Below are 12,783 nucleotides of genomic sequence, written 5' to 3' on the forward strand. Positions count from 1 at the left end.
GTCAGGTATGAAGGTTGTCTGATTGTTGAGGACTTTGTATGTTAGAAGAATTTTGAACTCTATCCTGAATTTTACAGGGAGCCAATGCAGAGAAGCCAGTACAGGAGAGACATGTCTCTTCTAGTTCTCGTCAACACGCAGGCAGCAGTGTCTTGGACCAGCTGGAGAGTCTTTAGGAGCTTGGTAGTACAACCTGATAGGAGGGAAATGAAGTAATCCAGCCTGGAAGTGACAAAACCATGGACTAGTTTTTCTGCATCTTTTTGAGACAGGATATGTCTGATCTTATCAATGTTACATAAATGTAAGAAGGGAGTCCTGGAGATTTGTTTATTGTGGGAGTTCAAGGACAGATCCTGATCGAAGAGAACTCCTAGGTTCCTTATGGTAGTGCTGGGGACCAGGGTAATGCCATCCAGGGTACCTACTGTATCTCATTAGATAGGGTGTCTGTAACGAAGAGAACTTCGTTACTGAGGTCCACAAGACTGGGCCACCTCAAATGGACCGATTTTAACATTTATATTAAAATGGGTGAACATGAGCCATGTTAATCACGAAGGGGCACCACGCACTTTGATAAGAGTAAGCACTTAATTAGCAGGGATTTGCACACAAGAATTTGCACATTAGTTTAGCATTTTTGTACATGGGGATACCAGTGACAGGACTGAATGGGCTGGAGGTTCCTGGAGAGGAGAGTCCAGTGGTTGTTGGTTCCTCTACCTGTAAGAGAGTGCCCAATATAATTAATTGAAGTGAGTGGGTACCATGGGGAATCGCTTAACTTTAAATCATGTAGTTCAGTAATGTAGTGCTAATCAGTGATTGTGTCTGCGGGTGTGTGTGAAGACTTACCTGTCTGTCTCTTCCAGGGTGCGCCGCTCAAAAGAGTCCTCCGGGTGAAAGAGCTGGCTTAAGAGTGTTCCGGGAGGGACCATTTGTTATTCAGGAGGAGGGGTGTGTGGAGCCAGGAAAGGGGTTTTGGTGATGTAAATTTTCACAGATGTTTGTGTGGGTTTAGAGGAATTATTAGGAATGTATCTGGGTATTTTATTGCACATAGATTTTTGTAAGGGGTGTTGTAGGAAAGTTTATTTTATCAGAACTGGTATGGTGGATTCCTTTCGGTTGGTCTGTCCCGGGTGACCAATCAGTGGCACAGCATAAAAAGGCGCCAGTTACCATCAGCCTGTGCTGCTGGTCAGGAACCCTGGGCCTGACCGGCCATGAAAGGTGATAAATAAAAAGAAACGTATTGATAAGAACCATGGTCTTATCTTCCTGCTGATTCTGACCCACCGCTGCTACGGTCACTCTAACAGTGTCTCTGAGGTGTTTTGGGTCCTGCACAATAACATCAGTTTTTTCAGAGTTTAATACAAGAAGACTGTGGGTCATTCATGTTTCTATTTCCTTTGGACAGGCCTCCAGTTTAGTTAGTTGATTTGTTTCATGTGGATGCATTGATAAGTACAGCTGCGTATCATCTGCATAACAGTCATCTGTTTCCTTATTACGTGACCTAGTGGACGCAGATACATGATGAAAACTGGTCCAAGCACAGACTCTGTGGAAACACCATAGCTGACTGTAGGGATTTTAGAGGAATAATCATTAGCAAGCACAAACTGAGATCAACCTAGTAAATATGACCTAAACCAGTTTAGTGCGGTTCCTTTAATGCCAATGACATGTTCCAGTCTCTGTAGAAGGATATGGTGGTCAATGGTATCAAAAGCTGCACTAAGATCTAATAACACCAGCACAAAGACGAGTCCCTCATCTGATGCTAGTAGGAGGTCATTGGTAACTTTGACTAGTGCTGTTTCTGTGCTATGATCAGGGCTCAAAATTAATGATGTCCCGATGTCCTGGGGACCATAAAAAAATCCTGCTGGGACACAAGTATATTTTGTCTGGGACAATTCCGGGACATCCATCCATCGTCGTCTTCCGCTTATTCCTCACTAGTAAGGGTCTGGAGCCTATCCCAGCATCTACGGGCGAGAGGCGGGGTTCACCCTGGACAGGTCGCCAGTCCATCGCAGGGCCAACATACAGAGACGAACAACCATTCACACTCATTCATACCTACAATTTAGAGAATTCAATCAGCCTAGTCCCCAAATTACATGTCTTCGGACTGTGGGAGGAAGCCGGAGTACCAGGAGAGAACCCACGCAGGCACGGGGAGAACATGCAAACTCCACACAAAAAGATCCCTTGCCCAAGCCAGGACTCGAACCCGGAACCTCCTTGCTGTGAGGCCACAGTGCTAACCACTGCACCACCATGCAGCCCAATCCCAGGACAGTTAAAAAAAAAATCAAAGTAAACTTTTAAATAGCTGTCATTTGCAAAGTCATTAATTATGAGTATCTAGATGTTACTTTTTGTCACTTGAATAGTTTAATAAAAACATGTAAAACTGCAGAAGCCTGACATTATTGCGGTATCTCACGATAGGGCAAATCATAGACTGCATTCTACGTCATCCGCTCTACTCTGCCAGTAGCTGCTGCTTGACTCGTGCAACGTTCATAGAGCCAGAGTGATAGATGTAGACCATCATTAACAGTTAAAAGAACAAGAAGGAAAAAAAAGATATGTTGTGGTAGTTGAATAAACAGCCCCCTGATGCAAGCCCCAATACGGCCGACTCCCGAAACGAAGACATCCCAAGTCCTGGTGCAGAACTTTTCTTAACTATCAGTGTTAGCTAGTGCTCAGCGATAGCTAAAGCTAGCAACTGAATTGTCCTTTACAATGCATTGCAGCTAAAAACTTCCTACAATGTGTCCTCATGTTCTTTTGACGTTTGCGAAAACTATGTGAAATACAGTTGATCAGAATAAGAGGTGTAGTCTGCACTATCAGTTTTGTATTTTATTTGTTCAGTCAGTCAGTTTCTTTTTTTGTCAAGAACATCAGTCAGATCAGGTGCTGATTAGAAAGGGGGTTGCAAGGTATTTTTAGGTTGTCAATCAATTCTGGTTCGAGAATAATGTGTCACCCACTTTAAGGGAATTCTTGAATCATGTGAGGACTTCAGATCAACTCAAGAAGGGAAAAAGGAGTGGCTTGACCTTAAGGTACTAGTACATCAACACATCAGGCATCTTCAGTCTCAGGTGTTATGGCAGAGACTTTTGCAAGGTGCCATAGGGAGGCCTGAAGAGTTTCCCCACATGCAGGTGATTGTAGAGAAACTGCTTGTGTTCCTGATGTCATCATCATGCTGTGAGCAAGGCTTCTACTGCATGAAGAGGATCAAGTCCGAATGGAGAAGATCACTCTCACACAACATGCTACATTCCCTTCTCCAAATATCGCTGCATGGCCCTGAGGTTGAGGACTTTAATGCAGTTCAGTCAGTTGAGAAATGGTGAAAAAGTGGCCAGAGAACATGCTGTCCCATGTTTAATGACAGAGAGTAAATGTGAAAGACAGGGAGAGATCTTGTGGGATGGTTGAATGAGTAAGAGCAAGATGATTGACATTCATAAATGATGATAGAAGAAATAATGTTATTCCTATGGTACTGCTGATGAACTTGTTCATTACACCTGAAAACAGATACTTTATTAAACTGTAGTATGGAACATCTGTTTTTGGATTATCATTAATACCACTGTGATTGCCAGATAGAGGGATCCAAATATTGAATTGAAAAAGAAAAATTTGAATTCTTAATGCAACATATCAGACTAATATTCAGATGTTTTATTAAGGAATACATATTTTAAACTGATTGACCAGAGTCCATGGTGTGATGATTAAGAGACAAAAAAGGATCAAATTATATGTACTCTGCATAATAAGGGGTGACAACGACAAGAATTGAAATTTAGGACATTGTTGACAATATCCGGGACAATACAAACTAGAATTCGGAAGAGTTGCAGGAAAAAAGTCAGTCTCGAGTCCTGGCTATGATGAACCCTGAAACCTGACTGGAAATCCTCTAATAAGCTGTCACTGTGGAGAAAGTCACAGAGCTGTTTCTCCATAGTTTTCAGCCTACAGCTGCCTCTTAAGGTTTCTGAGGTTATAGATGGTGTGGTGCCAGCTGATGGCAGGAGGAGAAGAATTTTCTCTCTAATAAGTAGAATTTTGTCATTAAAAAGTTCATGAAGTCATTGCTAGTCAGGGAAACAGGAATACTTGGCTTAATAGAGCTGTGGCTCTCTGTCAGTCTGGCTACAGTGGTGAAAAGGAACCTGGGGGTGTTCTTGTGTTCCTCAATTAGTGCAGAGTAGAAGGCAGCGCCAGTTTTAAGAAGGGCTTTCCTATAAGTTTTAAGGCTATCTTGCTAAATTGCACATGGTAATTAAATTAATAAAACTGAATTTAGTGCCAAAGGAATTGCAACTTTAAATCTAGCTACGGCCTTATCCAACTATTTTTAGTTAGGTGATGCTGAGAAATGCATTAGAAATGAGACTCGAACACCAGTCTCCACCCAGTCACCACTCAAATGATAAACTTGCCATGGGTGCAACGGACAACATTTACCCTCCCCGTCAGTAGGTGTCTCACTCACTCTTGCCGCTACTGGTTGCCAAGTTGATACAATGTCACCTAATGTCAGAATTGGATTAGTGGAAATAAGACAGATAATTCAATACATTTTGTGATGTTGTTGCACACTAAAAACAGCAACATGCACCTGGCTAAAGTTAACGTGTGCAATAGCTATTGTTAGCTAGCAAACGTTAGCTTACCTGTCCTGCAGAAATATAGCAACCTCAGCATGGCTTTTCAGCCCCTTTTGGTTTCTAACCTTAGACCAACTTAGAAATGCTGAACCAATGTTGACCCTCCTCTTTCTACTTTGTTAGGCCAACAGTATGAGACAGATAACGGAATGAACCCATATGTTTCTCAGCCATTTTGTTGTATTAACGCCTAACACCTGGTAGCTCTTGAGCTCTAAGCTTAGTGATGACACATAGATAACACACGATATCAACAGATTTTATTGACTGAGATCCTGAAAGGTTTGTCAGACAGCCAACTCAAATTAATAACATTTTGAAGCAGATAAAATATTTTTAAACAACTATTTTACCACTTTGTAATTTTTTTCTTTGACTCAATACCTTTCTAAAAGTTTTGTGGATATATTTTTTTGTGTATTTGTTTTCTTAGAATTGTTGTCTATTGCACCTTTAAATAAAACAGCAGAAGCTCTCATGTTTTGTGCATCGTTTTATGTTTTGCCATCTCTGTGATTGTAGTGGCTGATTGGAGACAGAGACAGTCACTGTGGTGTCATCTGCTCACGAACGCAGGGGAAACCAGTGTGTGGCTCAGACGGGCGAAGCTATGAGACTGGCTGTGAGCTCCAGAGGGCGCGCTGCAAAGATAAGACACTGACATTGGCACACCGTGGCCGGTGTCGAGGTGAGACAGTGCCAGCATACTCAGTCAATGAACTCATGGAGGCTTGAATCTTTCCAATAACTAATCTCACTGAGGGCAGTAAAGGAAAGGCAGATTTGTAATTCAACTTTTCAACACAAGAAACTATGAAATTCACTTTTTCAATTAAATTTGCCACTCATTATATCTGTTTGGTTGCAAATAATGGCATTCACCTGGGTTTTGTGTTTATTTCAGTGCCAATAGGAGCTGATAAATACCAGGGGCAGTACGTTGTAGTACTTGATAGAGTAAACTGTGTGACTGCCATTGCCCTCTCATGAATTTTGAAACTTTTTTTTTTTACTTTCAGGAAAAAACTGGGTGAGAATTGATCAGTTGCCAGCAGCTCTGGCACCAACTTCCCCACCTGAGGGTAGAGACTTGGAGCTGAAAGGTAACTGTCAAGCAGCCTCAGTCAGTTAAACATTTTTAAAATTGAACATCGGTTCTGCAAGAACACACACTCAGGAGACTGTGGTATTTGTTGCTGAGGCACAGTGGGGACATGGGTCTCTATGGCCAAGTTTAAAAAGCTAGAACATAATTGGATTATAAATGAACTGGAACCTAATCTTCCTTTGGGGACTATAGAGTAAACTGTAAATTAAGCAAGCAAAAGAATAGTCATTTACAAGATATTGTATTTTGGTCTGAAAGTGAAGAAAAGTGGAACTGAATGAGAAGGTGTCTTTCATTTTCCGCCTCTCTGTTGGCGTGAAAGTTTTTACAGACCCAGATCACACACTTCCTGTCTCTGGATGCCAACCACCCAACAACAGCAGAGATTGATAGGTATAGAGTCAAGGTTGGATCCCCACAGCCCCCCACTAGGAAAACAGAAACCAAATCCATTTTTGGAATGAATGTTCTACCCTTTGTATGGTAATAATGAAGTTTTGTTCCATAATAGCATTACTTCGCCACGGAAGGGAAAGAAAAGCTGGGCAAAGATCACACAGTCTTTGCAGATGCACCGGGTCTGTTCTGTTGTAATGAAGCTGCTGCTTGATTTAAGCTGGCAGTTCATGGACCTGTCTTTGTTTATGATGGCAAAGCCTGTCAAAGGCCTCTTGAGGTGTGCGTGACATTTTGATTAAACACAATAGATAAATTTGACCACAACACATAGAAGAGAGCATAATGCAACAGGACCACACGAGCTGCAACACCAGTCAACAACCACTGAGTCCTCAAACATGGTCACTACAGTTTTACATTAGCATACATTACCCATGGGTCAGATTTTCTTGGAACTTGGCCTTTATTTTGATCTTAAAAATGTGACACTATGAATTACATGACATCATCTTGCATAGTTGTGATGCTATCACATAATAAAATATGTCTGCAAAGACATTTAGAAACACCCACTAAGTTCAGACTCTGAGTTAACATGTATCCTGAGCGATCCGATCCCAGATGAACATTCCTAAGTAGCTACAAGTGTGAACATATTTAGGACACATTGAGATCCAGCCACTAAAACCACATTAAGAGGTGGTCTCTGCCACATATGACCACATTCTTTCAGCACTGTGAACACACATGTGACCCAGGCCACATTGAAGGACCATTACAGTAACCGATGACCTCTTTAACTGAAATACACAGTGTTGTGCCCATGAATGATGACATATCATTAAACAAGACCTGATGATTTTTAAAAACAATAAAGATGTATTACAAGTGAGTCAAACATGCCAGGGACTTGCCAAAGAACAGACCCAGCATGTATTGTTCTGATTTTTCCCTTTTCTGCTTTTAATTTCAAGCTGATACGCACAGAAAAATAAACCAGGCAGTTTATCCAAAAAAAAGGTTATTTCCCTCAATAGTATAAAAATGTCCTTAAGTGTTCTGTTTTGAATACTTGTGACCTGACAAGTGGTCATTTGAAGTGCATTTGTATACAAAGTGAACTCGCATATTTTGAATGGTCTACTTGTGATCAAGCCACTCGGAAGCATGTTAATGCCAGGTTTGAGCTGGGTTCACAAGTCTCTTTTTGCCATGATGACTCACACAAATGCACACATGCTAAAGTCACTTTTAGGGTATTTACACACAACCCTTTCCCACTGCACACGTGTGTGCACGCACAGGTTTTTTTTAACACCCTAATGAGGAATGAAGAGTTACTTTTTTTTTTTTGTTTTAAACATAAGTGCTGTCATTGAACTTGAAATAAGTGATCAGTGTCAAAACAGCACCAGGTTGTTGTAAAAGCAGTATGAGGGACATTGGTGTGTTTCTGCAGTATCTCTTGCTTCAGTCTGTCACTGCTTCAACACAGACAGGTTGGATTTGTGGTTGAGTTGCTTTCATTGCCTCCATGTTTATTGTTGATAATAGCAGAATTCTGAGTGCTTGTCATATGTGTGGCGGAGATTAGAAGCGCCAGAAGCTGGCCACAGTATATAATGTTTAAACCAGGGTTTTATGTTCCCATCAGTACTGACAAATACCTCTGCTATAAGGTAATTTGACCGAGGACTCAAAGCCAATTAATGCTGTTCCCATTGCAGAAAAAAGCTGTATATATGTGGGTCTTAGCAGGTTTTTTGGCTAGTGGGAATAGGACGGTAGACTTACATTTATTTCCTGCAGACTTACCTACCCAACCCTAACCTTGACTGTTCCAAAATTCCATCCATTTTCTTCTGCTTATTGTGTGAAGGGTTGCGGGGGGGTTGGGGGGGGGGGGGGCTGGTGCCTATCCCAGTGGCTTTCGGACAGGTCGCTAGTCCATCACAGGGCCAACACATATAGACAGACAACCAGTCACACACATTCATACCTACGGTCAATGTAGAGTATCAATCAGCCTAGTCCCCATTTGCGTGTCTTTGGACTGTGGGAGGAAGCTGGAGTACCAGAGAGAACCCACGCAGGCACAGGGAGAACATGCAGACTCCACTCAGAAAAATCCCATGCCCGAGCCGGGACTCGAACATGGAACCTTGCTGTGACGTGACAGTGCTAACCACTGCACCACTGTGCCGCCTGTTCCAAACTTGACTTCCTAAAAAACAAATAGCGTTATACCAGATGGGCACGCATCCAACTTTTGTCTCCAATTGCACATGCCGTCCTCAAATAACTGGTCTGGTGAAAGTCGTGTGTATATCCCCGTTTAAGTCATACTAACACACACACAACCACACACACATGCGCGCACACACAAATTGAAAACAATAACAGCTGTCATGGCTGGTAAAAAACAGATACAGCAAACAAAAACAGACACATAAAATCAGACAGACCTGTTTATTCAGTATTCAGATGGAATCAGACAGCATGAGTAGAGTTGTACACCTTGAACCATCATGATGAATTCCATGTAACTGACATATTTTTCAGTCAGGGTAGTCTCATTGTTGTCCATGTAAATATAGTAATAAGATATTTTTAAATTATCACATACATTTGCATAATAATTTGTTTAGATAACATCATGACATTAGGCTTGCTACAATTATATAAAGTCAGAAAGCTCTGAATGAACAAAAGAAGATGTAATATAAAAGACTAGTTGGGTCTTGTGTTTGACTGTTTCTGTTTCTGATGCTGCACCGTTTAAATCTAATGTCCGTCTGTAAATAGAATTTGTACTCAAAGTACAGGTTTATGAATTCATGCAACCATGTTGGTCCTTTCTTGGTGACATCACCATCCTAGTCTGGTTTCAACAGTCCCCCACTCTAAAGGAGACTATATGTCTGTCTCCTCTCAGCTCCAGAGAGGACTGTTTTTAACTTGTATTTATCCAGAGAGAATGTTTGCCAAGAGTGGAGGACTGCGGTTACACCGGTCAGCTCCCTGGTGTGAATATGTAAAGAAGGAGCAGTTGAACATGAAGCGCCTCTCTTTAGGAGCTCTGAGCTGTGAACGCTAGACAGAATGGAATTTTGAACTTCGGCTAACAGGTGTGACGCCCTCCCTGTTCTCTGGCCTGTCTGCTACTGTCACCTCGAGGGACTCTACTTTAGTTCAACATGGTAGCTTTCAGGCACTTGGACCATATGGGCATCTCAAAAGCAAACTCTGAACACTGGCTAAAGTTTTGGGGCTTTCGGTGCTGCCAGCAGATATAACCAGGTAAAGTCTTTCTCTTCCATTTGTCAGCTGTGGTTTATGTTCCAATAAGCAGCTAGAGAGGATAGAGTTAAGGATGTCTATCACTGGATTGTCATGTCATACCAAATGATGAGTCCAGATGATGTGGAAAACACTATTTGTTGCATTGATCAACAGCTTTTGGTGGGGCGGTAACACGGTGTGGTGCATCAGTGGTAAAACCAGGTTTATGACAAGCTAAGGCAATCTCATTGCTGGCAGAAGATTTTGTTGCCAGTTGCAATCCTATATCGACACAATCTGGGACCATAATTTGGGAATAGATTTGAATGAAACCTTGGAGGGATCAGCTCTTGCCTGCTGTACAGTACCTGCTTGAGTTACCAATGCAACGATGTTTGCTGACCTGAGAGCTATATTGGTTAAGGAATGGAACACTATTCCACAGCAAATTGTGAGAAGGAATCACAAGGGAAATGTGGTTGCATATAGTTCTCCGCCCTGCTAAGGCTTCTGACTCACAGCTCAATCCACCAATCCCGTAATTAGCTCATTCAGAATGCCACCGGAAAGACACATAGTTTGACTTTGGCAGGGAAATGCGGCACATTCACATATTGCATGGCATATTGATGATTTTACAAATTGTAGTGATAACAGGCTTTCCAATGATATACAATACAATGTGAAAAAAAAAATCATGAAAACCAAGACATACTTCTCCACTTTTTTAAACGTTACTATCATTGATGGCAGTTTGACAGCGGAATGACAGTTTCAAAATATCAATGAAATGTATACAATTTTCCTCATACTCAAAATGCAGTGCTTATATCTTACATCTTGTATTAACAATAAACACTGGATGGTTGGATTTGTGGAAGAATGCAAGCTCTTCCTGTACATGTCACTGCAGTTTGTTTCATTTGATAAAAAGGGGGTGGAAAAAAAGGGGTCAAACTCTGACTGGGTAAATCTGTAACACACTTTCCCTCCTGTACAACTGTCAGAAATGTGGTCTAAACACAATATTTTAAAACCAGACAGCTCCACTGCTCTGTGGCCAACAGTAGTAAACTGTTTTTGTACTGGGCAGCTCCCAGGTGTGAACAGGGTGTTGTTGACAAAGAACATGTGTCTTCAGTCGAGTTTAACAACAGTAGAGCTGGAGATTTGTGTGCAGATGAGAACAGACTGCCCTGTCAATACATTACAGATGCAGGTCAGTCCAAGTGTCGTGTTGAGAGGAACCAGGCTTTGGAACAAGCCAGGAGACCTCAGGAGTCCATGTTTATTCCAGAATGCAATGAGGATGGGACATTTGCGCAGGTCTGTGTTGGATCTTTCATGGCTTTCTTCTATGTGAAGTTGCTCGTCTCCTTTAACTACTCCCATTCACTTTTGTCCACATAATTTTTTAACTATCTCGAGCACATCCCCATGAGATATCTGATCACTAAATTTTTCCCCCCACTATTTACAGTGAAATATAAAATTGTGTTTGACATAATGTGACCATCGATTTGGTGTGTTTTGCCATTTTGTGTCTGTTTTGAATGGGCAGGTCCAGTGCCATACTCTGACAGGTTACTGCTGGTGTGTCACAAGTGATGGCAAGCCAGTGAGCGGCTCCTCAGTGCACAACAGGACCCCTGTGTGTTCAGGTATTGCAGACATTTTGCCTCCACAACTCTGCTTATTCTTAACATTCTGATGCAAACACAGTCTGCTGTGCCTAATTGGTCATTCATGATAAGAGTCTTAGTTATTTCTGCAACCATAGCAACTTGAGAGCAATATTAATGAGCTAGTCCTATTAGAGTCCGGTTAAAGGTGGGATATTTCCTTGCAATTTTTTGATAAGGAGAAGCATCCTCGTACGATTATTAAAGTTTTCCAACACGATCTGAGTTTTCCAACTCAATCTCATAGAAATAACCCCGAAGAATGACCACAAACTGAATGTGTTACATCATGACTATGGAAACAGTGCTGATAGAAAGTAAATTTGATTCCTTACGTTGTGTTCACCACAATGTAAGGATCCAAATTTTTTCAGTTAATGTGGTTTTGTAGGCTAGAAAACTGTAGTTTTATTTTTCCTTATACACTGACAACAGCTGTTGGTCACGTTTATGATGGATCAGTTCATTGTATTTTGTTAAACGGAACTCGAATGGTACTCAGTCATTGTCTCCTGCTCTGTGTTTTAGTATGAACCACCACCTCAACCTGCCCCTTGATACACACTTACATATGTCTTAGCAGTAGTAATCTGTTTGTTGTGTAATGTTGTTTAACCAAGTAAGTAGTGGGTCCATTATTTAAAACGATCATTATTGATTTACATTGGCAGTGTTTCTTTCTTTGTGTAATTTTAACACATTACTGTACATGTTGCCACCACGCAATACAGTGGGAAGACACGCACCAGTAGACACAAGCATAAAGCCTAAATCGTTCGCAGTCATGTGACAGTTTTCTGTGCGATAGCCCTGACACGTTTCAGTTATGGCTACATTTTCAGATTTTTTTTTGAGCCAAGAGTGCTTTAATGCCAAGTTGGCTTGAGCCAGTTACCTCATTCAATCACTCAAACAACCATCCATCCATCCACCTCTTAACTTGTTAAGGATTCACGAGCTGGAGCCTATCCCTGCTGCCTTCAGGCAAGAGGCGGGGTTCACCCTGGACGGGTTGTCAGTCCATCGCAGGGCCAACATATATAGACAGACATCAATTCACACACACAGCCACACCTATGGTCAATTTAGAGTATTCAATCAGCCTCGTCCCCAATTGCATGTGTTTGGGCTGTTGGAGGAAGCTGGAGTACCGGAGAGAACCCATGCAGGCACAGGGAGAACATGCAGACTCCACACAGAAAGACTCCGTGCTCGTACGGGGCTCGAACCTGGAACCTTCTTGCTGTGAGGCAAAAATGCTAACCACTGCGCCACTCAAACAAATTAATTTGCTATTTGTAGCTTTAGTTTGTTATCAATGAAATGATTGAGAATACATATGTCATATTGGTGGAGGGGAGAGTAGAATCAAATTGGAATAAAAATGAAATAAATTCACCTTGAATAAGCGATAAAACAACTTTAAAAGAGGTCTAATTGAGGACACAGTGCATTCCTATTATAATGAGGGAGAATCTGTCTGAAGAGTGTATGTCATACTCAGGGCACATGTGTATTACATGTCCAGAGTGTAGCAGGTGCAAGGTCAATGAGGGGACTAATGGCCAAGGGCCCCTCAGTCCTCCTCCCC

At 41.7% G+C, this 12,783-nt stretch overlaps 1 protein-coding gene across 7 annotated transcripts in view; it reads left to right on the forward strand.

Annotated features, from left to right (window-relative positions):
* smoc1 (SPARC related modular calcium binding 1) overlaps positions 1 to 12,783 on the forward strand; it is a 68,272-nt gene that overhangs the window by 23,286 nt on the left and 32,203 nt on the right. For all 7 annotated transcript variants that reach the window (XM_086182421.1, XM_086182423.1, XM_086182420.1 and 4 more), the window contains exons 2-5: positions 5,244 to 5,409; positions 5,741 to 5,824; positions 10,724 to 10,836; positions 11,072 to 11,171. In XM_086182421.1, coding sequence (XP_086038547.1) covers positions 5,244 to 5,409; positions 5,741 to 5,824; positions 10,724 to 10,836; positions 11,072 to 11,171 — 463 coding nt within the window. The remainder of the gene's footprint in view (positions 1 to 5,243; positions 5,410 to 5,740; positions 5,825 to 10,723; positions 10,837 to 11,071; positions 11,172 to 12,783) is intronic.

Source organism: Aulostomus chinensis, chromosome 17 (genome assembly GCF_037954235.1).
Source record: "Aulostomus chinensis isolate RoL2024-O1b breed Wild chromosome 17, RoL_Achi_v1.0, whole genome shotgun sequence".
Taxonomy (NCBI): Eukaryota; Metazoa; Chordata; class Actinopteri; order Syngnathiformes; family Aulostomidae; genus Aulostomus; species Aulostomus chinensis.